This window comes from Ciconia boyciana, chromosome 3 (genome assembly GCF_034638445.1).
Source record: "Ciconia boyciana chromosome 3, ASM3463844v1, whole genome shotgun sequence".
NCBI lineage: Eukaryota > Metazoa > Chordata > Aves > Ciconiiformes > Ciconiidae > Ciconia > Ciconia boyciana.
This window is the reverse complement of record NC_132936.1, coordinates 17,841,713-17,863,894: the sequence shown is the minus strand read 5'-3', so window position 1 is coordinate 17,863,894 and position 22,182 is coordinate 17,841,713. Positions and strand designations below refer to the sequence as shown.

Sequence of the window (22,182 nt, the reverse complement as noted above, 5' to 3'; positions counted from 1 at the left end):
AAGAGAGAGGAAAAAAAAGAAGAAACCCACACAACAAAATAATCATACTGTAGGGTGGGCACATATTTTTGTTCAAGTCTTTTGACTGCACTTGGCCTTTTTATAGCATATTTAAGTTGGCACAGAAAAACAAATCCAAGAGCCATCAAGTCCTTCATTGACAGGGCTATGCCAGTATTTTGCCAGATGGCTCAGTCTGTCAATTTTTTTTTTTTTTCCGGTTATGGTTATTTCAAAGCACACAATATTTCCAGTCCTCGAAATGCAATCAGGGAAAAAGTTTTTTCTACTGTACTATCAGTACCCTAAAATCCTGATATCAAGACTAGAGTGACAGGCGAGGATCAGCAAGGAAGAGAATTAAACAAGAACAGACAGTCTGGGAAATTCCTCATATCTCTTTCTAGCATTTAAGCTGTAAGACCTGCCTGGTGCTGGCAGAAATCCCAAATTTATTCTGAACATAATGGGTTTTCCTTCTGTAAGTGGACATGTGACAGCATGGATCCTGCCTGGTGGAAGGATGGAGCCCAGGAGGAACTCAGTCAGACCTTACATTAATTCTAGCTGATACATCTGTCATTGTTATCATAGCAGACCCCAGTATTTTTTTTCCTTCTCAAGCAGCTATTCCACTATCTTCAGAGATTTGGCTGAGGAGCAACAATCTAGAGACTAAAAGAGGAAGAGTCCTTCCTGGAACAGTGAGGCTGTAAACCAGGATTTTAACAATCCCTTTTAGGTGCTGGCAGAAAGGCAAAGGACGCAGTGGAAGGCTCACTGGCAGGTGGGATCTGTTAGTACTGAAGCCAGGACCACACAGCTCTGTACAAGCAATTGCACCTCCAGCATGAGGTCTCCTCAGCTTTCTCCGCTGTCAGTGCATTGATACCTTCCTTCAAACTTTTTGCAGATTCTCTGGGCTTGGACACCTCAGATGGGCATGGCATGCTAGGAGAAATATCTAGGTAAACATTCAAAGCTCTTGTGGGGCTAACCACTCTATGCATCCACACCAACATCTTTGGAAGAACTTGCTGGTGCTGGGGTTCAACAGCTGGTTAGGCAACTTTTGTTATTTTCTTGAGTTTATTCTCCTCCCCTGGAACTAGAGAAAATTGACAGAAAACAGCCCCCTTCGGTTCATTTTGTTTCTCCTCCTGTTTTGAAGTAACCTCTGTCTCAGGCCTCAAGGGAGCAGATGCAGTATATGCCAGAGATTTAATGTGATATGCATACATCAAGCTCCTAAACTGGTTCATGAAAGGATGGTTTAAATCAGGCAGCTCAAACATATAATCAGAGAGTTGGATCTAGGCTTCAGAACAAGTCTATCCAGAGCACAGATCTCATAAATCTTTGGACGTGTTTAGACCTAGCAGAAATCTCTGAGCTAACACCAAACCAACAGAGCCACAGAGACAGCTGCTATCTGAAAGCAGTACAGTCACATTTGAGCAACGGTGTGCTCAAGCTCTATTAATAGTTTGAGAGCAGCAACAAACAAGTGCTATTATACTGTTTCCAGAGTCAGCTCAGAGCTTTGATCACTACCAAGGTTGTACACTTTGGCCCTACAGTGAACTGGAAGGGACAGCATTTGGATTATAGTTCCACTTGTAATGGTGACATTTAATTCAACATCAGCAAACCTAGTTTTAAAGTGTCTTCATGCATATGTCTATGTTGCAAGCTCTCATTATAGCCAGTGGAGATCTAGTCAATAGTCAGGGGCATCTGGCAAGTGACCCAGTTCACGCGAAGGTAGATACTTCGCAGTGGGCCAGCTGCAATGCCCTCCAGGCTCTACTGTCTTCATTGATCACATCTCCACTGACTACAGTTGGAACTTGGATATGTGGCTTGAAGGCAGACACTTTGATGTAGGTATAAATGTAGAAAGATGTTTCAGAAGGTAAGACCCAAATAAAAATGACATTAAAGATGAACTTAACCATAAAAGCTTTTGGCTTCCGCCTACAAGTTTCTGGACTACATGCCTGTTACCAATGAACACTGAGAAGCAACAAGGCTAACAAGCACAACTCTACTACACAACACAGGTAATACTAAACTACGAAGACCACTGCCATTCATAGTATTCCTGAAAAATATTTAATGCATTTTCTTTAAGCAGACTAGCAAACACTCCCCATCTCTTTTTTTTTCCAAAATACATACTCTCCTTTACATCAACAAAAGCACCACCACAGTAGCAAACTTATTTATAAGGAACTGTTGTGCTTCACTTCTCTGTCTCTGCAGTACAAAGAAGAATCACCAATATGGTTTATTTTTACTTTGCCTATTTAATGCTGTTTTGCTCCTATACAGCTCAAGTCAAATATAAGTTTAAGTTCTTTATATAAAATGAGAACACATATAGACAAAACTTTCTGTTTCCAAGGGCTGTGTGACTACTCCACCATACAGGTACCTCTCTCCTTAGCTTTCTCCTTCTGAACATCTAACATAAAACCAAAAAAGAAAGAAGGTAAAAGCTAAATTCCATAAAACATTCAGATTTTCCTCACAAAGTGGTATCAGACTGTGCCAGGCATGCAAACACATCAGATACAATTCAAGTTTCATCATGGGTAGTAACAGAGATTAGGGGAAAAAGCAAAAGCAAAAAAATCCCACAGCCACCAAATCCTTTATGCCCTTCAGACGGGAACAGGAGGCAGCAGGTAACACATTCGTGGTTCTAACAGACACAACTGTTCCCAAAATTCTCAGTTTGCATGATTAAAGCATAGGTACATATATATTTCTATGTGCGCCAATACGCACACACATGCCCAGCTTTCTCCCAAAGTCTAAAAGGCTGACACACTTAAGTTGGAAAAAAAACCAGTGACATACAGTATCACTTAGGAGGACAAGATTCAAAGATTATTTTTCTCCTTACCCAGAAAAATCAGCAGAATACTGTCCATAATCAAATATATAGACTCTAGTAATTTGGCACACAGTGAGGTATCCCAAAGCAAAAACAAAGCAATACCTGGAAGGAAAATGGAAAAAAAAAAAAACTTTTCAATTAAAAGCCATAAACATTTCTCTATTTAATAAACTACCTTTTAAGTGGAGTTTAGTCTCCAAATATTTCTAGTGAATATTACATAATCGGAATGTGTAATTACACCTTCATTCTGACTGGGGTTTTTTGGTAATATTTATTCTATGCAAGCACATAGACTTTTTTTTTTTAAAGTGTGCAGTACTAACTTACAAATTCTATTGTCATTAGCCAAAATATTTATTCACATAAATAAAGCATAGGATTTATAATTTCAAGCACCACTGTAACAAACTGGAATCCTATAAAGAGAAAATGAATCTGTTAAGCTTTTTTAGTTCAAAGTTAATTTTTGTCTATATGAGCATAGAAATTTGGCAAATTAGACATCAAACATAATTTCCATTGAATGTATTTCTATACATTCAAAATTCAGCACCACAAATCCCACTGCTGCTGTTTTCAAAGGAACTGGAAAAGGTAATTAGTTTTCAAATACACACATTAAAACATCCAAGTGAAAAAGGAACAGGATGCCTTTATGCCTGCTGTAAAAGCTGATCCTCAGCACATGTAAGAAAAACACAGGTAAGAACCACCTTATGTAAATATTATAAATTTAATTTCACATATCACTTTTTCAGGTCTGGGTTGGGATTTTATTTTACCCCCCTTTTTAAGATGTACAACAGTATACTAATGAGAAGTGATTTGCCAATACACCTCACAAAATCTGCTAGATATTCTTTGCAGTCAAGAAGGATGGTGAATGCCAGGAGAAACTTAACTAATCCTTTAAGACTTTACATATGAACTTTACACTCTTGAACTTCTCCGCATAACTTAGGAAACATTCATGGTAATGAAATCAAGCACTTGTTTAATGTTCACAAGACTAATGTGCAATCCCTACAGCAGGCCATATTTTACATTCAAAATCCAGTTAGAATGAAAATATTCATACACCAAATGGAAAAACATGACTAGGACGGGATTTAGGTGAAATAGTAAGGGACAGTACAGGAAGAGCTTGGAACATGCTTTTCATTTCTTCTCCAAATTATTTTTGCAAAAAAAGCAGTAACATAATAAATTCTAAAGTCTTAGAAATTATTCTTCAATCTGAAAGTGATACCTATTTTTGCCACACAGAACACTTGCAGTTTAACCTATAATTAAGAATTGTGCTAGCTATAAACCATTTAATATTTTAAAACATCCAACTTTCAAATTACAGATTACCTTATATATCAGTAGCTACATTAAACCACACTTGTTACTTAAAAAAAAAAAAGGTGTAGGCTGTCTGTTTTAGCAATAGTTTATTTTGTGTTTTCATGAATATTAATAATCCAGGAACAATATTATATTGGGTGTCTAATTGGTACAAAGTTTTTATAATAAGAAACCAACAAAATGACACAATAATTGGCTCATAATTATACCAAATTATTTCATCAAGAAAAACAATTTAGCACAATTAAGTAGTATGTAGCGGACTGCAGGTATCAGGACTATGATATAATGTAGAAGCCTTTTTTAAAAGTTTGGAATTAAAATTTTCCTGAGATGATGTAAGAAAAACTACACCCTCCACAAAAAAAAAACTAAACAAAACAAAACAAAAAAACACCCAGGTTTCACATGAATGAGGAGTATGTGGGTTTAATTTGCCCACACTGAGATCAGTCCTGGTTCTTCCATTCACTAAGAATTCAGTATGATTTTCAGCTTTACCAGCCTCTTGATTTACATACTAAACAATCCTAGATTAAAACTAACTTGTTATGTGTAGAGAAACCTACGTGCCCACCCATAGATACCATACTAAAAAGCCAAGAATAACTAAAGTACTGTAGTTTCCTTTAAGAGAATCTCATTTTATCCCCACTGGCAAGATTGTGTATTTATTAACAACAGTCTGTTCACAGTATATTGCAATAGGTCTAGAATAAACAGAATTACAAAAGTGACACTAACTACAGCTCTCATAACTTAAAATGCTAGCCATAGCAGCAATACATACTTTGTTAGGACAAGAAACATACTTAATACATTACTGGATTAGGTATACACTCTCAGATGGAAGAAAACAGACACCAGTTTCTACCTCATACAGTTTATGTCGTAAAACTTTTATGCTGTTTTTAAACAAGACATTATGAAGACTTCATTTTGCAAGCAGAAAAGATAGGCTGATAAGTACAACTGAAGAAAAACTAATAAATGTCCTAAAAGAAGAAAAGCACTGAGAAGTCAGGAAACCTTAGGTTTTTTCTATATAGTCATTATGATACAGTCCTGCAGAATTATGTGAGCGTGTAACTGCAAATTCCTGTCTCATTGAAGAAACAGGTCATTATTCTTGATTTTTTTTTTTAAAGGCTTTGCATCCAAGTTCAAGACAGATCCAGTGATTTTACTTATTGCATACCTTCCACATGCTGCACTCGAGAAGTCTGGGATTTCCCCATGAGCACTTCCTCAGTTATTCTCCATGCATTCAAGTGTTTCATAAAAATTGCATTCCTCTAAGATGAATTTTAATGATACTCAATTGTTACCCAAGTTCTACATATATGAGGAAATGAAGAAATGAAGAGATTATGTGGGTCTGAATACCAAACTGGGGAGGTGCAAGGTCAATTATTGGGCGAACTTATCTTTTTTTAAAGTTGACAGAAAGGATGTCACCAGTACATTTCAGCTGCACACACACACACACACACAAGTGCTCTGTACTTCTACAAACGTAACCACAGATGTTCCATGAAGGGTGGAAGATTGTATTTGTAGCTAATAAAAGTAGTTTAAACCACATTGTAGTGTCCTGCACTTAGCAACACAGACTGAGGCAGCAATGCTACCCGATTATGGAACAGTGAAACATGTAGGTCAGTTTAAAGGTTACTTCTTCGCTTGCAGGTTCCTGTGGCTTAAATTCCTTCCAACTTCTACAACAAGTTAACTTTCTATGATGAAATTACTGGCCTGGTACATGACAGGAGAGCAGTGGATATTGTCTACCTGGACTTCAGAAAACCTTTTGATGCTTGACATCCCTCACAGACAAGCTGATGACGTAGGAGCTGGATGAGCAGACAGTCAAGTGGATTGAAAACAGGCTGAACGGCCGGGCCCAGAAGGTGATGATCAGTGGCACAAAGTTGAGTTGGAGGCCAGTAACTAGCTGTGTACCCCATGGGTCAATACTGGGTCCGATCCTCTTTAACATCTTCGTTAATGATCTGGATGATGGGGCAGAGTGTAGCCTCATCAGGTTTGCTGATAACACCAAACTGGGAGGAGTGGCCAGTACACCAGAAGGTCTTTCTACCATCCAGAGGGACCTCGACAGGTTGGAGAAATGGACTGACAGGAACCTCCTAAGTGTCAACAAGGGGAAGTGCAAAGTCCTGCTCCTGGAGAAAAACATCCTCAGGCACCAATACATGCTGGTAGCCACCCAGCTGGAAAGCAGCTTGTCAGAAAAGGACCTGGGAGTCCTGGTGGACACCAAGTTGAACACGAGCCAGCAACATGCCCTTGCAGTAAAGAAGGCAAGGGGGAGGGACAGAGCTCTCCCAACATCTTTAAAGGAGAAAACATCATTTGCTACGACACTTGAGCAGGAACCCTTGCTTTGAGGAAAGCCAGAAACATTTATCAGATCTAGCATCTGCTATCCTTCCCAATACCCTGTTCCAAACCAAAATCTAACTTTACTATGAAAAGTCCAGTTAGAAAGAACAGCAACAAAATGAGCGCATCCTTTCTTGCCTTCATGTTTATACAGCATTTCTCTGTATTTGGTATCTGCTGACCAAAACGTCAGCCACCTGGGTACTTCCAGATATCCTTCGAAATAGATGTTAGTCATCATGACCAATACGGTGGGATTTCTCACAATATTCAGTTAATATCCACACTGAAGTTATAGTGCAGAAATGGAAGAAAAAAAAAAAACCAACAGCAAAACACTTAAAACTTCTTGCTGAGATTCCAGATTCCATTGTACAATCTAAAACAAAAGCTGTCTTCCCACAGAGCAGTGAAACTTGCTGCTATGTTGCATTCACCAAACATAACTATGAATTTGAAATATCTTCCAACTATGTCAGCCACCAGCTCCAATTTACACACAGCTTGGAAGACTTCAAACTTTTAACTGATGAGGAAAACACAGGAATTTGCAACCCATACAATGCTTTTCACCTCCCAAGTACATCTCTGCACATTAGCCATGCCACATCACATCCCTTGTTGATGAGAAATGTCATTTAACCAGGGAAAGTACAGCAACATGTTCTCCCTAAAGGAGATTTTAAGAGATTTATGACAGCTTGAGTCGTTCCTGTTGTTTCTCCTGCAGGTCTGTGGTGCAACTTGCTGATCACCTTGACTCTCATACAAATCCAGCTTTACTTTAAAAAATTCAAAACAGATCTGAAAATGCTTTGAAAATTTTCTAAAATTCTCTTACTGCATGTTTTCTACCCTCTTCGAAGACTCGTTCACCAAAAACACTCCTGAGATCAGAAAACTGAGTAAGGTTTTGCAGAGCTCAACCACATGAAGTTTTACCCAACTACAACAAAATTAATTACAGGCTGTACATGAATGCAACGGTTTTACCCAAAGCTAAATTTCCTCCTCCAGTAGAAAAGAAATTGGTCTTAAAAGTCAACATCACTCTATACCTGCAACTCAGTAAATAATGTTCTCGTGAGCAGAATGACAGAAGTAATTCACACTGGACATGAACAACTAGAAGCAAGCAACTTTAAGACAAACTGACCTGTAATGAATATTGTACTATATATAATAAAAAGACACAAAGACACTCATTTAGAATATATCTGAGACTAATTCACTTTGTCAAAATGACCTTACTTTATCTATCAACAGATGCAACAAAGTCAGACATGTCTTGGAGACACTGCAGTAATGAAGTAGCAGAAAGCAGAACAGATTGTCTGATATGTCTAACTTCTGATTTAAAGTTTAAAAAAAAAGGTTTTAAGCAAACAATACTGGATAACCTATTATACAGGAGGGCTTTTCTTGCACAAGTCTGCCATATTATGTTTCAATTCCTTACTCTTTTGAACTTCCCAGAGCAGTAAAAGTAGTATTTAATGTTCTACCCATAAAATTCTATCATTCCTTTAAAAAGAAGATATATCAAGTAAACTAATCAAAGAGTTTTTTAAAAGTACATTCTAACATATTATACATAAAATATAACTTACAACATACTATACACATATATATTACAATATAGAGAAAATACTAAGTAAGCAGCCTCTCCAAGTAGTACTCTACAGAAGGTGCTCATCAAGAGAACTTCTGTTTAATTCTATTAAAAAAAAAAGGCAAAAGAATCTTGTATTAACAAAGAAAATACATTGCCCTATATCATTATTTCTTGTCCAGTAATTTTTTGTAAAGTAACATTAATCAACATAAGTGTTAGGGTTTTTTTACTTCCATATATATAAAGCCAAAAAGTTTCCTTGTATCTGTATGTATACATATATATATACACATAAACACATACAGATATACAGGCTTCAATTCTTTCACATTACATGAACTTTCTTTTAGTTTCTGAACATCTTGATGGAATTCTAGAGTTTTGTATCTGCTGACAGGCAAGCCGGCCTGCACACAGGCCCAGGCTAACCATAACATATGTTAGCTGATTGTATTTCCATAACCACAGGTAGGAGTTGCATTTCTGTTTGATTTCACTCTTTTGGGAGGCTCAGCATGTCAGTTATAACATATTTGGTCAAGTACCTACCATACCTATCTCTGTTTACACAAAATGCAGCAAAATTAGAACAGCGACCTTGACAAAGGCACGGTTTGGGAGATGTCATAACAGCTTCTGTTATTTTAGGCTCTTCCCATGCAGTGGAAGGACAACAGCACAGTATGCTATTTTGCTGGAAGAAAGTTAAATAAACCAATCAACGCAGTGCACTTTTTCACCAGCTAGTCAGCACATACTACAGATTTAGCCTTGAAATAAAGGTCTCGTGTCCAGTCAAGACCCACTCCTTCCATTATGTTAGGAAATAAGACAATGTGGTTTTTTTAATGGGTAATTATTCAGTTTGAAAAGGTAAACCTGACCACCATGTAACATCATACTGCTTTGATTTTTAGAAAAGGTGACAGAATAGCCTGAGCTTTCCCATGCCCTGTGCTGAAAGCTGCTGCCTGGGTTTCTTTGTTTTTCCTACTGCTTGTGCCAACTTAAAACCTAAAAAATAAATTCTTGTTTCTAGGGTCAGAACTGAATTCTTATTAAAATGCAGCTATATTCATTGTTTTAATTCTAATGAGCATAATTAATTTTCATTGTTCACACAGAGAAATTCAACTCTATGCAGTTAGAACATAAAATATTTGTTTACAAAACTTCAGGGGAAAAACATATAGGCCAAGCAAAAAAAGTCCAAAGTGCCAAAGCTAAACATCTATCTAATTCTGTAATCATCAAGTACAAGTGAATAAACATACTGATTAGAATTAGCTTAGTTTTGACTGTCTAACAGTCACAAGATAAGCTAGCCTGCTGCAACTTGCTGTTGTTACACCAAGAAGAGATTCCTATTTACACAATTCCTGTTCAAGCTATGGATGCACTATTGACATACATCATTGGTATGACTTAGAACATGGATCAGTTTTATGATGTAATCAGTAACAGACTCAGAGTGTGTGGGCTTAACCAAATCTCAATTCTCTCTGTATTTCAAGAAACCACTCTCTAAAATGTGTGCAATATTAATCCTTTTGAGCCAGTTGGAAGCCTTCTGATCCATGCACTAGTCTGTCCCTTCTGATTACTTCAAGCAGAGATCCAAAATGCATGGGTTGGGGGGGGAGACATGGACACACACGACACAGATGCAAACAAAAAAAAACAAAAAAAAAACCCACCAAAACCCAAACCAAACCAAAAACCACCAAAAAGAGACACAAAACCAGGTTACCTGTGAACCCATTTCCAGAGAAGGAAGCGATCATACCATCATGTTTTGGTAACAAGCAATCCGGCTATTCCATCCCTCTTCAACCCTCAGTTGAAGATTTTTGAGTCTGATAGTCATTTTAAGGCAAATTTAACAAGTGGACAGAGTTCTCCAACATTTAGATGCAACAACAGTCCCACACAACGTATGGCACAATGGCTGCATGCAGCTTCCAATGGCACTTGCTTGGCCTGCCTGCCGCTACGGCACAGTGGCTTGCTGAGCTGGTCAACACGTGCTGGCCACGCGTCAGGCCCGCACCTCCAGACCCACTAGCATCTATGTTGGGTTTTGCTCAGCCAGTAGAGAAAAAGCTATCCAGGTCCATCAGTTTCCTGCATACAACCAGACACACAGAGCCATGGGACATGAGGCTTCATTAGCTCAACAGCACCCAGAACCATTCACGATGGTTTTGCTAGTTTTGTTTACTATAGATTCACTGTAGACATTACCACTTGCCTAATGTATTTTGATGTTTTGCTACGGCAACATAATAGCTTGGTAAAGTAAATCTTGAACCAAGCTAAATTAAATCATCATTCCATTTATAGCTACAGGCCACATTCCAAATACAACATTAATACATGACAAATACAACACAGATATTCTTGTCAAAATGCATACTAAAAACCTGGTATTTTCCACATGCTCCCTAAGTTTACATTCTCTTGCTTTCAGACCTCATCTCACTCCCTCCAAATCTGGAACACCTCAAGAACAAGGAGATCAGCTTCAGGTTCTCATACAAGGGAGAAACATCATCTACAACTACAGGGGAGGCAGGGGGGACGGTGCTTTCATTTCTTCCCTGGGATGGAAGAAACATGTTGTGTGCTTCATTCTTCCTGTAAATCTCTAAAGGAACGTGTAAGGGTGGGAATAAAAAAATAAAAATTTTTTTAAAAAAATCAATTTTATCCCTTACCAGACTCAAGCCTGAGAGCTGAAATTGACCCTGTCCAAAATCTTAATGTTAAACTGAGATGAGACATGAGAGATCACCTAAGTTCTCTCTCACCTGAAAAACCATAGTGTGTCATTTCAACCCCTACTTCTGCAATCACTTGAAAGTGTAACAGTAAACAATGTAGATAAAAGCACCAGATCTGACCTTTATATTTTAAAAAGTTGATGATAGTACATAGCACTTTAAAACACACACAAAGAAGAAAGTCTAACAGCTTCACAACATGAAATATGTAAAGGCAGAACTCCTTGATGCTGGAGTCCACCTTACAAAGCCCAGATGAAGGAATGAGACTCTTCACACATCTTCTGACAAAGATGAGTACTCATAACTCAGAAATAAAATAGCTGCTAAGTTCCACAAACACTTCTATCCCGGCACTGTGAATTTTCATCTGTTCACCCATTTTTCTATATAATATTTGTCTAGCTATATGATTGTTCAGCATCACAGCATGCAAGCCATTTTATCCTTCCTCTTTCTCCCATGTGATACATAAGTAACCTTCTTTCAAACATCAGAACCACGTCCAGTATCTTTACTTTTGCAAACCAGCAGAAACCCATAGAGCACGTACCTAGAAAACAGTCTCCTTATAGGAGCTAGGCAGCAACACAACTTCTGTAGAATATTTTTAAGGAAATAAAGATGTTATTACAGAACATTGACAATAATAGGACTATTGAAAGTACTATTTTGAAGTACAGCCCTACTAGCCAGAATGGTTTAGCAACTGTAAACTAGAACAGCTAAATACAAAATATTTTGCAAAACTAAATAATTTTGTTTCATTGAACCATAAAGCTTCATACAAGAACTCACAGCTAGTAAAACAGAAAAAGTTCTCTGCTGGCAAAACCATGGTGAGGTCAATCATTAAACCCACGTTACTGCCGTAAACTCGGTACTTGGCAAGTATCATCTTGGATAAAGATAAGAGCAAGCTGTTATTTTCATGCACCCACTCATCACCCTGCTCTAGCTACACACACCCCTCATGCCCCCTGCACATCCCCACGTGCCACAGCTGTTGCTCCTTCCTGGCCGCAGAGCAGGACAGATTCCCAGCTGTCTCGGCCCCCCAAGCTCTGCTGCAACCCCCCATCCTTGCCTGGAGACACAGAAACAGCCCGACTGTAACACCGCTGGGAGAGAGGGGGGAGTTTTGCTCAGTCACGAGGTGATGCCAGCTGGAATTTGTGTTCGGCCAGCCAGGAGACATTTTCTGCATGTGTTAAGGATGGCAGCAGCTGGGAAACATACGGGATGTGATTTGCTGAGAAGGTGGTTGTGCAGCCAGAATCAGTACACAGGGGAGCTAGCAGATTAATAAACAACCCAAATCCCTGCAAGGTGGAGTATGCAACGTGAAAGGCCACAGGAATCAAATTTAGTTACAGGAACGGAATATGTGAATGATTCCAATATCAAAGGAAAGCCAGGAGTTTGTGTTAACAACATTACACATCCGGACGACAGCTGCATTTCCTTCTAAACCATTTCTCAAAAAATGCCCTCTTTTACAGAGGTAGTTATCAGAGGGGATGGTGGTACTCTATTTCCCATCCTATTTCTTGCTTCGCCTTCAGGAAGGAATCAACTTCTTTGATTTCAACTGGCCACCACAAGCTGGCCTGACCTGCACCAAAGCTGCAGCCCTATTCCTTCCCGAGTTATTTACATCATCTTGCAATCAGACACACAACTCAAGCAGGGCAACATTTGGAATAAAAGATTTTCTGAAAAATCTGGTTTAATTAAAATACAGCTTTAATGAAATGCCTGCTTTACTCTGATGCTTAACATTCCTTCAAGCTGGAAAGGCCTATCCCTTCAGGTGACTTGTTTCATTTTTGTCCAATTTTCTCTCCCACACCCCCCCACCCAAGCCAAGTTAAAGCACCACAATCACACAACAATTTAATATCTTCTACATCCTTTAATCAATGCATGGCAATGTATATAACATTCACATGATGCATCAGCTTCACCGCTGTCACAGTATTTGTCATATGCTCCTGCAGAATCACATGTAGAGATCTAAGGCAGCTGCCTCTTGCTCCCAGCCTGGAGAAAACCTGCTGGTAGCTCTATTTTCTTTGCTCTGTGGTGAAGCTTGACACAGGTTACTCCTGAACACAGGATGGCAACTTCTATTTTCATGCAGATTTCTTTTCTCCCACATGACAGAAACACTATTGAATATTTCCTGAGGTGAATTTGAGATACTCTTCAAGAAGAGTGATATGCAATAGAAATGGTATGGCAAGAAACCAGTCCTCAGCAGAAGTGAGGTCTATGTATAATGGTTATTTGTGGCATACAGTAGTCCTACTGTACACTCACAAGGAAATACTTCAGCTTGATGGTTGGGAAGAATCAGTACCTGTAGGTTGTTGCATGCAAGCACACAAGGAACCCAGTATGAAAAAAGCCTTGCATTTATTTTTGGAACATTCTTCCTTCTTCCAGTTAACAATGGGAAACCAAAAAAAGAAAATTAACTACTCAATGGCAGCCCAAGTCATGGCACACTCACTCATGGAAGTGTCATATGTTAACCCCAGACAAACAATAACTATTCACAGCTACATTTATGATCTCTAGGTTAGAAAATAACTGTATTCTCAGAGTATATATTTATCTATTAACATAGTTATACTTATATAAACTATACCTTTTCTTAGTTTTTATTTACTTGAATACTGTCTTGATCCTATCTCCATACACATTTGAACTTAGCTGCACTTTCAGCCTATGATAGCCGCTGAACTGCTTGCGCTCTGCTTTGTAATCCCCCTGCTCTTCACTAAAGACGTACAAAACCACTTGTGTTCGTGGTCTTCTAATGCCCTTCAAAATTTTCCCTCTAAATGCTTAGAGCAATCAAATTATCTCACAATTAACTAAAAATGAAAATAATAATAATAAAAAAAGAATTGCCCAGTCTATTCCAGCCAAAATAATCATATGACCTGTCCCTAACAACATATTGTATAACATCAACTAGCAGAAACTTTTGGGTAGATTTAATCACAATATATGCTAGTGAAAAAGGCTACATTTCTGTATAAATGCAGTTTTCGTGTCAATGCTAAGAAGGATAAGGAATGTCAGGTTGTTCATCAATTATCCTTTGAGATATGAATCAAAATCATGAATTATTCACCTATATGTATGCCCATATTAGTGCCATTTGCCTACCACTCCTCATCAAGGTATTCCATTACCTTCCTGAATTATTCTCTTACATTTCCTAAAACTCACTACAGACCTCAGCTTTCAATTCATTGAATTTATATAATTGAGAAAAGTAACTTAAAATTATCTCGAGGAAATAAATAATAATCACTCTTACTTCATCAATTTCTCTCAGCATTCAAACACTTTTCATACTCACTGAGTATCTGGAAATTTCCTCATACTACTGGTTTATTCTGTTTTATACAAGTATGGATATGACCAAACACAATGAGCCATTCTTTATGCGAGCTAAGACCAGTTATTCTTCTCGTCACAAACAGGGCGTCCAAGCAAATGAACTTCTCGCTCTCAAATCTTTTGTAACACTGACTTATCGATGAACAAAATCTTTTGCTGCTAGCAGGACTGCCTGGAGGCTGCAAGTTACATACAGGGAAGGTATCTGCAATCATTTTGCCAGCTCAAAGCTTCCTTTGTGAAAATTTTCGTAACTTAAATTTCTTTATCTACAGGTAACACAAAAGTCACAAGAGAATTCTAGAGAGACATTCATGAATTTTAAACCAGAACTACAAAAGAGACTGAGAAAAGAGTTTGTCTTTTTTTGTATTTTTCATGACTGGTACTAGTCTAAATTAGGAAATATGCTCAAATTTCTTTTTAATCATAATTCTAGACATTATGCAGTGAAAAACCTCTGTATTTAGACTATTAAAAGCCAAATATTATCACTTGGAAGTAAGTTTGTTAAACTTAGAGCAACAGTCAAAAAAGTAATTTACATGAATAGTTTATATCTATTTGTTCATAGCAAGAAATGTTACATATATAGAAGCAGATTAATATCATTACAGTGGCCAAGGTCCCACTGCGCGTTAGACAGTTCACCATAACACTGCTCAACAGCCTGCACAGACAGGCAGAACCATCAAGGAAGAGAACTGAACTCCAGCAGCCTGGGAGACCCATCACAGACCCATCATACGATTACAAACGGGTGACTTAAACCAAGATCCACAAATGCAAGTGTTCCTACTTACATAGTTGTTCTTCAGGCATTCAAATTCCCATTGTATAAATCCACGGAACCTTGATATTTAGGAGCTAAATTTATGGGCCTATTTCAGTCCCTCTGACTGCCCCATCTATAAAACACGAATAGAAACACTTACCTAGTTCACAAGAGCATTCTCTGAGTAAGCGTGTTACAGACATGGTTCACTGAACTGTTTTATGGTCACTATTATAGGAACACCTAAACACTAAACTTGTCTACTCTCCAAAACAAGTTTTGTTAAAAAGCATCCAACATATGTATAAATTGTGTTCAAGTTAATTGAAAACACTAATTTTCAGATAGAAGAGAACTTTTAATTTCATTCTAAGCATGTTGAACTCCACACTGTAACCCTTCAAGTCTAAAAATAGCATGATTGCCAGTCAGCCAGAAATTTAGCATGCATCTAGAAGCTCCTACGCTGCACTTGCCAGGAATGTCAAGACTTTGAAAAGTCACATATATTATAACAGTCAAGACAAACTAATCTGTAACACAAGCACACAATGCGCGCTCTCCGATTACTCATTGCTGTGATGCCTGGCAGTGTCACTGCACTTAAGCTTCCTTCTGTGTTTTCATTATAAACCACATTTGATGAAAAGTTTCAGTTTAGTGTGCATGCCCTATTCTACATGCCTTAAAAAAAACAAAACAAAAAAACCCAGTTTAACATGTTTGGGGTTTATGACACTTATTAGTGACTCGAGAATGTGAGGGGAAGTGGACTGTATCTTTTAAGCGAAGAGAATTTCATACTCTTTTGGCCACTGAAATCCATAGATATCTATATAGTCATAGACTGGAGTAATGAGAACTCCCCCAAGAGGGGTTTGAATCAGCTATATTCTATTCATCTGAAACAAAACACATTGTGTTTATATTCCTATTTTTTGCCTTAGTTATTTGATTATCAGTTATGTTTTCAAAACATGAATAAATCTCATTGCTTGATCTTAAGACCACCAGGTATCCCTCCAGCCAGGGCTAAATTTAAATTACTACTCAATACTCAGAGTCCTAGCTTTGCAACCGTTTATAATGCTCTTGCTCCAGTAGTAATCACTCTCCTGCCACCTTTAGTTGCTAGAATAGTTGAGAAAGCATTCTGTGAAGACAGTACTAGTCTGAAAACATATGCTGTTTAGGCCTTTTTGTTACTTAGAAGAGAAAATTTAAATGGCATTAGTTTGAAAAAATGTCAAGATGGAATGCTTTTCAAACTTCTGCCAGGTGTTAGGGACAAATACTGTTTGCTGTAACACCCTTTCACATAGTCTTACACCAGCACACACATTCAAACTAGAAAGAGGCAAGAAGAAAAAAAAAGTTGGTGGTAGTCTTGTGAGAAGAGCACAGAATTAAAAACAAGCAAGCAGACTGTAAGATTCATATTTTGCTTTGGTGAGTCCAGCTGAATGCCAGAATGTTGCCATACTTCGTCTCTGGAGATGCAGAGATAAGAAAAGTGTAGAGTGAAAAAGGACAGGGAAAAAAAGAATCAACAGAAGTCATCATGAGAAACAGCATTCCACTTCAAGCAGCATCAACTGTAAACAACACTTACAAAAGGGAGCTTCAGTCATGTCACAATTCACAGTGAATTGTGACAGTGAATTACTTAATGGCTAAAGACAAGAGTCTTAAACTTTTCAGCTGTTGATTTATTGAAGTATTTTCAGTCTATACGAAGGCTCTACTATGTGGATCAGATATTTCTATTATAACTGAAAGCAGCACGTAAGTTAGCCTTCAGCTACTAGTAAATTAAAATCAGTGACATAGCCAAAAAATCAACAGGGTTCCCTTAAGTTATTTGTACCTTTGCCAGAGAAGGCACTTTTAGGAGCTCATTAACATATTAGCACACCTCTAGCCTAAACTCATTATTGCCACTAGATACAGATGTGCTACACCTCTGCAATGACTCAATTTATTTCTCAAATTATTTCAACAGTGAAGCAATAACACCTGTGAATGTAATGACAAAAAAAAGTACAAACATATGTCTCATGAAATCTATGACTGCAAGAACAAAAGGACAATGATTTTAATCCAGAGGAGTGGCTACTCATCACTGCCCAAATCATACTGGACCACTGCAAAAACCATAAAACCACATTTGCAAGGAAGAGAGGGAAACCTCAGACTATCAGAATTGCTGTTAAGAAGCCGACAGCTTTGCACTTTATTTTGTTAGCCTAAGGTATGTTTTATGAAGTGGTAAAAAAAAATTAACTGCAGTCAATTTTAATTCAATGTGGACAAGGAAGCGTAGGGCAGGTTTTTGTTCTCAAGGTCCATTTTGATCTTTTATAGATCCACTCCTAGCTGATTATCAGCTTGAAGGAGAACAGCATAGGATGGTGATGGTTACCCAGACCCAACAGGATAAAGTCCTGAGTAACCTCATCTGTCCCCATCACTGACCCTGTTTTGAGCAGGAAGCTGGATCAGAGACCTCTTGAGGTCCCTCCCACCTGAAACCTCTCATTCTATGAATTTATTCAGTTTACTTAACTGTTAATTTAACAGTTTATTTAACTGTCAATTTTATAAGATAAAATGTGGTAAAGAAAATGAGCAACTTTTTTCTACTGAAGTTTGCCATCAAATAACAACATAGCTGTACTCCAAGCATAGAATAGTAGCGTCCAACAGCTTTTTGTCCCAAAACAAGCTAATTTTCCTCAAATAATCAAAATCCTTCTTAGCACTTGTGAAAGAGGAGAGTTGCACGAGAAGAGTACCACAGGATGCAGAGGGAAGCAGACCTTACTGAAAGAAGTTACACTGCAGTGATCAATACTGGAGCACAACGGAGATGTTGCCACATGGGACAAACGCAACAACGATACTTTTGCACAGTTTCATCTGTATAGTATCTATACGTCACCATATAGCAAGTTATAAAATATGGCTATATTTATGGAATTGTACTAAAAGCACCAAGCTTTAAAATCCCAGTATTTTAATTTATGTGGATAGTAGAAACATGCACCTCCTATACAAACTTGTAAATTCTTAAAACATGAAATTTAAACAGAAGATTCTATTGCACTGTATGCATCACAGTTAAGTCTCAGATTTCTCTTACTGCTCTAGCTACAAAACTATTTACTCCCAAATACCCATTTTTAAGTTGCAGAAGCCTGTAACTATGAGAGCAAATGTGTCATCTCAACTTTTAGTATAAGTGGCAGAGATTGTAGAAAAATCCAAATTTTTATTAAAGATGCCAAACATTTGTAAAGATACTTTGAAAGAAATAACTGGGGAAATGACAGGGGAGCATCTGAGAGGAAAGGAGTCAAAAAGATGATTTACTTCAACAACCATATGCTCCACCAGTCACTATGATTTGCTGTGGGAAACCATCATTAAAAAAATCTCCACATGTGCATGCCCCAAACCACAGTCAGGGAAGAACAGGAGTTATGGAGAGCACCCAGAGTTAGCCACAGTTTTAAAGTTGCATGTCTGGATACACCACACCCCCCCTCCCCTTATAGAAAGCTTTCCAGAAGTGTTATGAAGTGTTATAAAGGCTTTTTATGTGGGGTGGGGGGAACACGACACACAACAAAACCAACACACACACACACAAGCATTACTAGAAGCTTAAATTTTAAACAGAAAAATCTGAGAGCAAGTAGGGCAGACAGAACAAAAAGCACATCTCTCCCTCTGTTCATTGTGTCCTTGGCAGACAGGCCTGTACTTCCAGCCAATTCTACTATTTTCTGAACAGTGGCAGATTCTATTGAATTACCCCCAGTCTCTCGGAAGCTCTCCCTGTCCCCTCCGAGGTCCGGCCACCCGCTCCTGGCCCCTCACCAAAGCCTCGCAGCCTCTACATGAGCCGTGGACATCACCAGCTCCCTCTGCAACACTCCTTTTGCCACACTTCAGCCATTTCTCAGTGCCTTAATCCCTAAGCAAGCTCTTAAAGGAAGAAGTCATTTCCCCCTCCATACAAGACATCCACCTATCCTTGTCTAAAAAGGAAGAAATTAGTCAGGATGCATTTTGTTCGCTGCAATTTATTTTGGTACTTAAGCAATTTTTCTTTTACATTACAGATCAAACCCATGGCTCACTTAACTCAGTATCCTTGTCAGGAGCAGATACATCAGAAGCAGTTGCAAGAACCAGATGGCACAGTAGCTCAGACTAGAAAATACCTGGTTAGAAGACAAACATTACTTTCATAGTGAAAGAATGGGAGGTCCATTAGGAGACCTATTAAAAAGGCAAAAAACAGCCAGGCATAACAAGAAATAATGCCAGGAATATAGCTCAAAAACATTCAGACTAAACTCAATAAAAATGATTATGGGAATCAACTTTTAATGGAAAACATTTTCTGACTCTCAGAATCTTCCACAAAAGTATCCAATCTTCATTGTGAAATACGTTTAATTAAACAACTTACTGGTTGTAATAACCATGGGAAATACCATGTCTCTGCTATATCAGAAGCCAGGTAAGATGAACTTAATCTCCCTTTAAAAGTTTACCCTATCCTCATGAAGGCTTTATCTTAATTCCTTATAGATGGAAACCATTTTAGATTTTGATGCCTAGTATTTATAAAGCTCCCAGAATCCTTTCTCTCTAGTAAGGATATTGAAGCACTTCTTAGCATTTTCCTACAGTCTTGGCCCCAGGAACATCCTAGAAAATTAAAATCTAGATTTCCACTATAAACTAAGATAGATCGTCATTTAGACAGGACAGTCATAACTCCTGCTTCTTTTATCTTCTCAGCAGCAATAGGAAATCAAATCCAGCTTTCCATCCCAGATCTCTTCCGAGTCTCCTCCCCACTGTCCTACAACAGCAGTGCAATTTCTCCTATGCAGACAAACAGCTTTAGGCAGGTTCTGATCTTACGCCCCTTCTAATCAACTTCCTTTTCAAGATAACCAACTCAAATATCCTCAATTTCTCATCTGAGTTTTCCATGTCTCTTGGTTTTTTTACTAATTTTCCCCAAATCCCCAGTAATTGTGCAGTACTCCATGTGAAATAAAGTCCTCGACATTGGGCTCTACACAACACCACATCCCCTATCCATGTAAGGACAGTATGTCTTCCCTATTATTCTCCACTTCATGTAGCTTGTTTTATGAAGCTTCTCTTTGAGGTCCTCCATAATATACAGATCCTATTCCTAACTTCAAGCCAACTATGTTGTACGTACAGTTGAACAGCCTCAACTCAAGTATTGTTTGCTTTTTCAGTGTTGAACTAAGCCTGTGATTTTTTTGTCCATTTATTGTCTTCTGTTAGTTCCGAAGTTCCTCAAGGTCTTCCTTTGCCTGAAGAAAAAACACTATTACCTGCAACTGTTTGCCGAATTAGGCAAAGTGCTGCCAGCAGGTTGAGGAAGGTGATCCTTCTCCTCTACTCAGCACTGGTGAGGCCATGCCTGGAGTATTCCATCTAGTTCTGGGCTCCTCAGCACAAGGGAGACATGGACATACTGGAGTGAGTCCAATGAAGGGCCACAAGGATGATGAAGGGGCTAGAACATCTCTCTGATGAGAACAGGCTGAGAGAGCTGGGACTGGTCAGCCTGGAGAAAAGCAGGCTCAGGGGGATCTCATCAATGTATATAAATACCTGAAGGGAAGGTGCAAATAAGACGGAGCCAGGATCTGTGCAGTGGTGCTCAGTGACAGGACCAGAGGCAATGGGCACAAACTGAAACACAGGAGGTTCCCTCTGAACATCATGAAACACTTTGTTACTTTGAGAGTGACTGAGCACTGGGACAGGTTGCCCAGAGAGGTTGTGGAGTCTCCCTCCTTCAAGATACTCAAAAGCCGTCTGGACATGGACCTGGGCAACATGCTCTGGGTAGCCCTGCTTGACCAGAGGGGTTGGACCAGATGACCTCCAGAGGTCCCTCCCAGCCTCAACCATTATGTGATTTTTAATGCCTTTTTCAGATCATTAATACATCTAATTCTGAGTTGCTGAACTTGTACCCAGAAAAATACTATTTCTACTAGCTTCCTATTAGGAGATGATACTTAATAGGCAGCAGCCCTTTGCCTTTAACAAACGCTCAATGCTTAAGAGCAACACACAAGAAGCCACTTTTGATCCATCTTTCCTTCTAACAGTTACAATACATTCAAAAACATGCAAGTCAAATAGCCTGTAAATCATAAAGCCGTTATTGCCAATTTCAGAAAACAAATTCAAAAGTTCAGAGACAATGTGGAGAGGTAAGACTTGGCAAATCAAAATGCAAGTAAAATCTAAAAGATATTAAGTTAAATGTAGCTTTATTAATCATATTTAATAATTATCCACCGAGAAAAATTTAGCACAGGTAAGATATTCTCAAGACTGGAAAAAAGGGCTAAGGTTCTTTAGAACCTTATCTTTAAAAGTAGAAAGGGGAACTCAGAAAATCATGGAGCCTTAAACTTGATGTTAAGTACTATGAAGTTGCTTTTTTTAAATATACCCAGTATATATTTATAAACACCTAGAGGGTAAACAGTGCAACACAACTGAGTCAAAGGCTTGTCCAGAATAAGTACTATCAAACCAGCATATTTCTAATGACTTGGTTAGATGACTGCAACTAACAGACATAGTCTGCAATATGAGACACACCAGGCACACCCAAAGCCTAATGACTGCCATGATCAAACCTACCCTATTAGCACAGCCAGTGTGAGGTACAGGTATGCATACAGCCAGTTACACTGTCTTAATCCTAATGTTTGAGTTCCTGGAGACTACCTGCCAATATCCAAATTAAAAAAAGAAAAAAAGAATGTATTGATGAAACACCATCAAATCATAAGGATGTATCAGATATAGTTCTACTAACTAAAACATATCAAAACAACAGGAAACA

The 22,182-nt window shown here is 38.4% G+C and overlaps 1 protein-coding gene across 1 annotated transcript in view; it reads right to left on the bottom strand.

The window, feature by feature from the left end:
• Positions 1-22,182, bottom strand: part of MBOAT2 (membrane bound glycerophospholipid O-acyltransferase 2) — a 100,860-nt gene that overhangs the window by 36,667 nt on the left and 42,011 nt on the right. Inside the window, exon 4 of the mRNA XM_072855086.1 lies at positions 2,912-3,007. Coding sequence (XP_072711187.1) covers positions 2,912-3,007 — 96 coding nt within the window. The remainder of the gene's footprint in view (positions 1-2,911; positions 3,008-22,182) is intronic.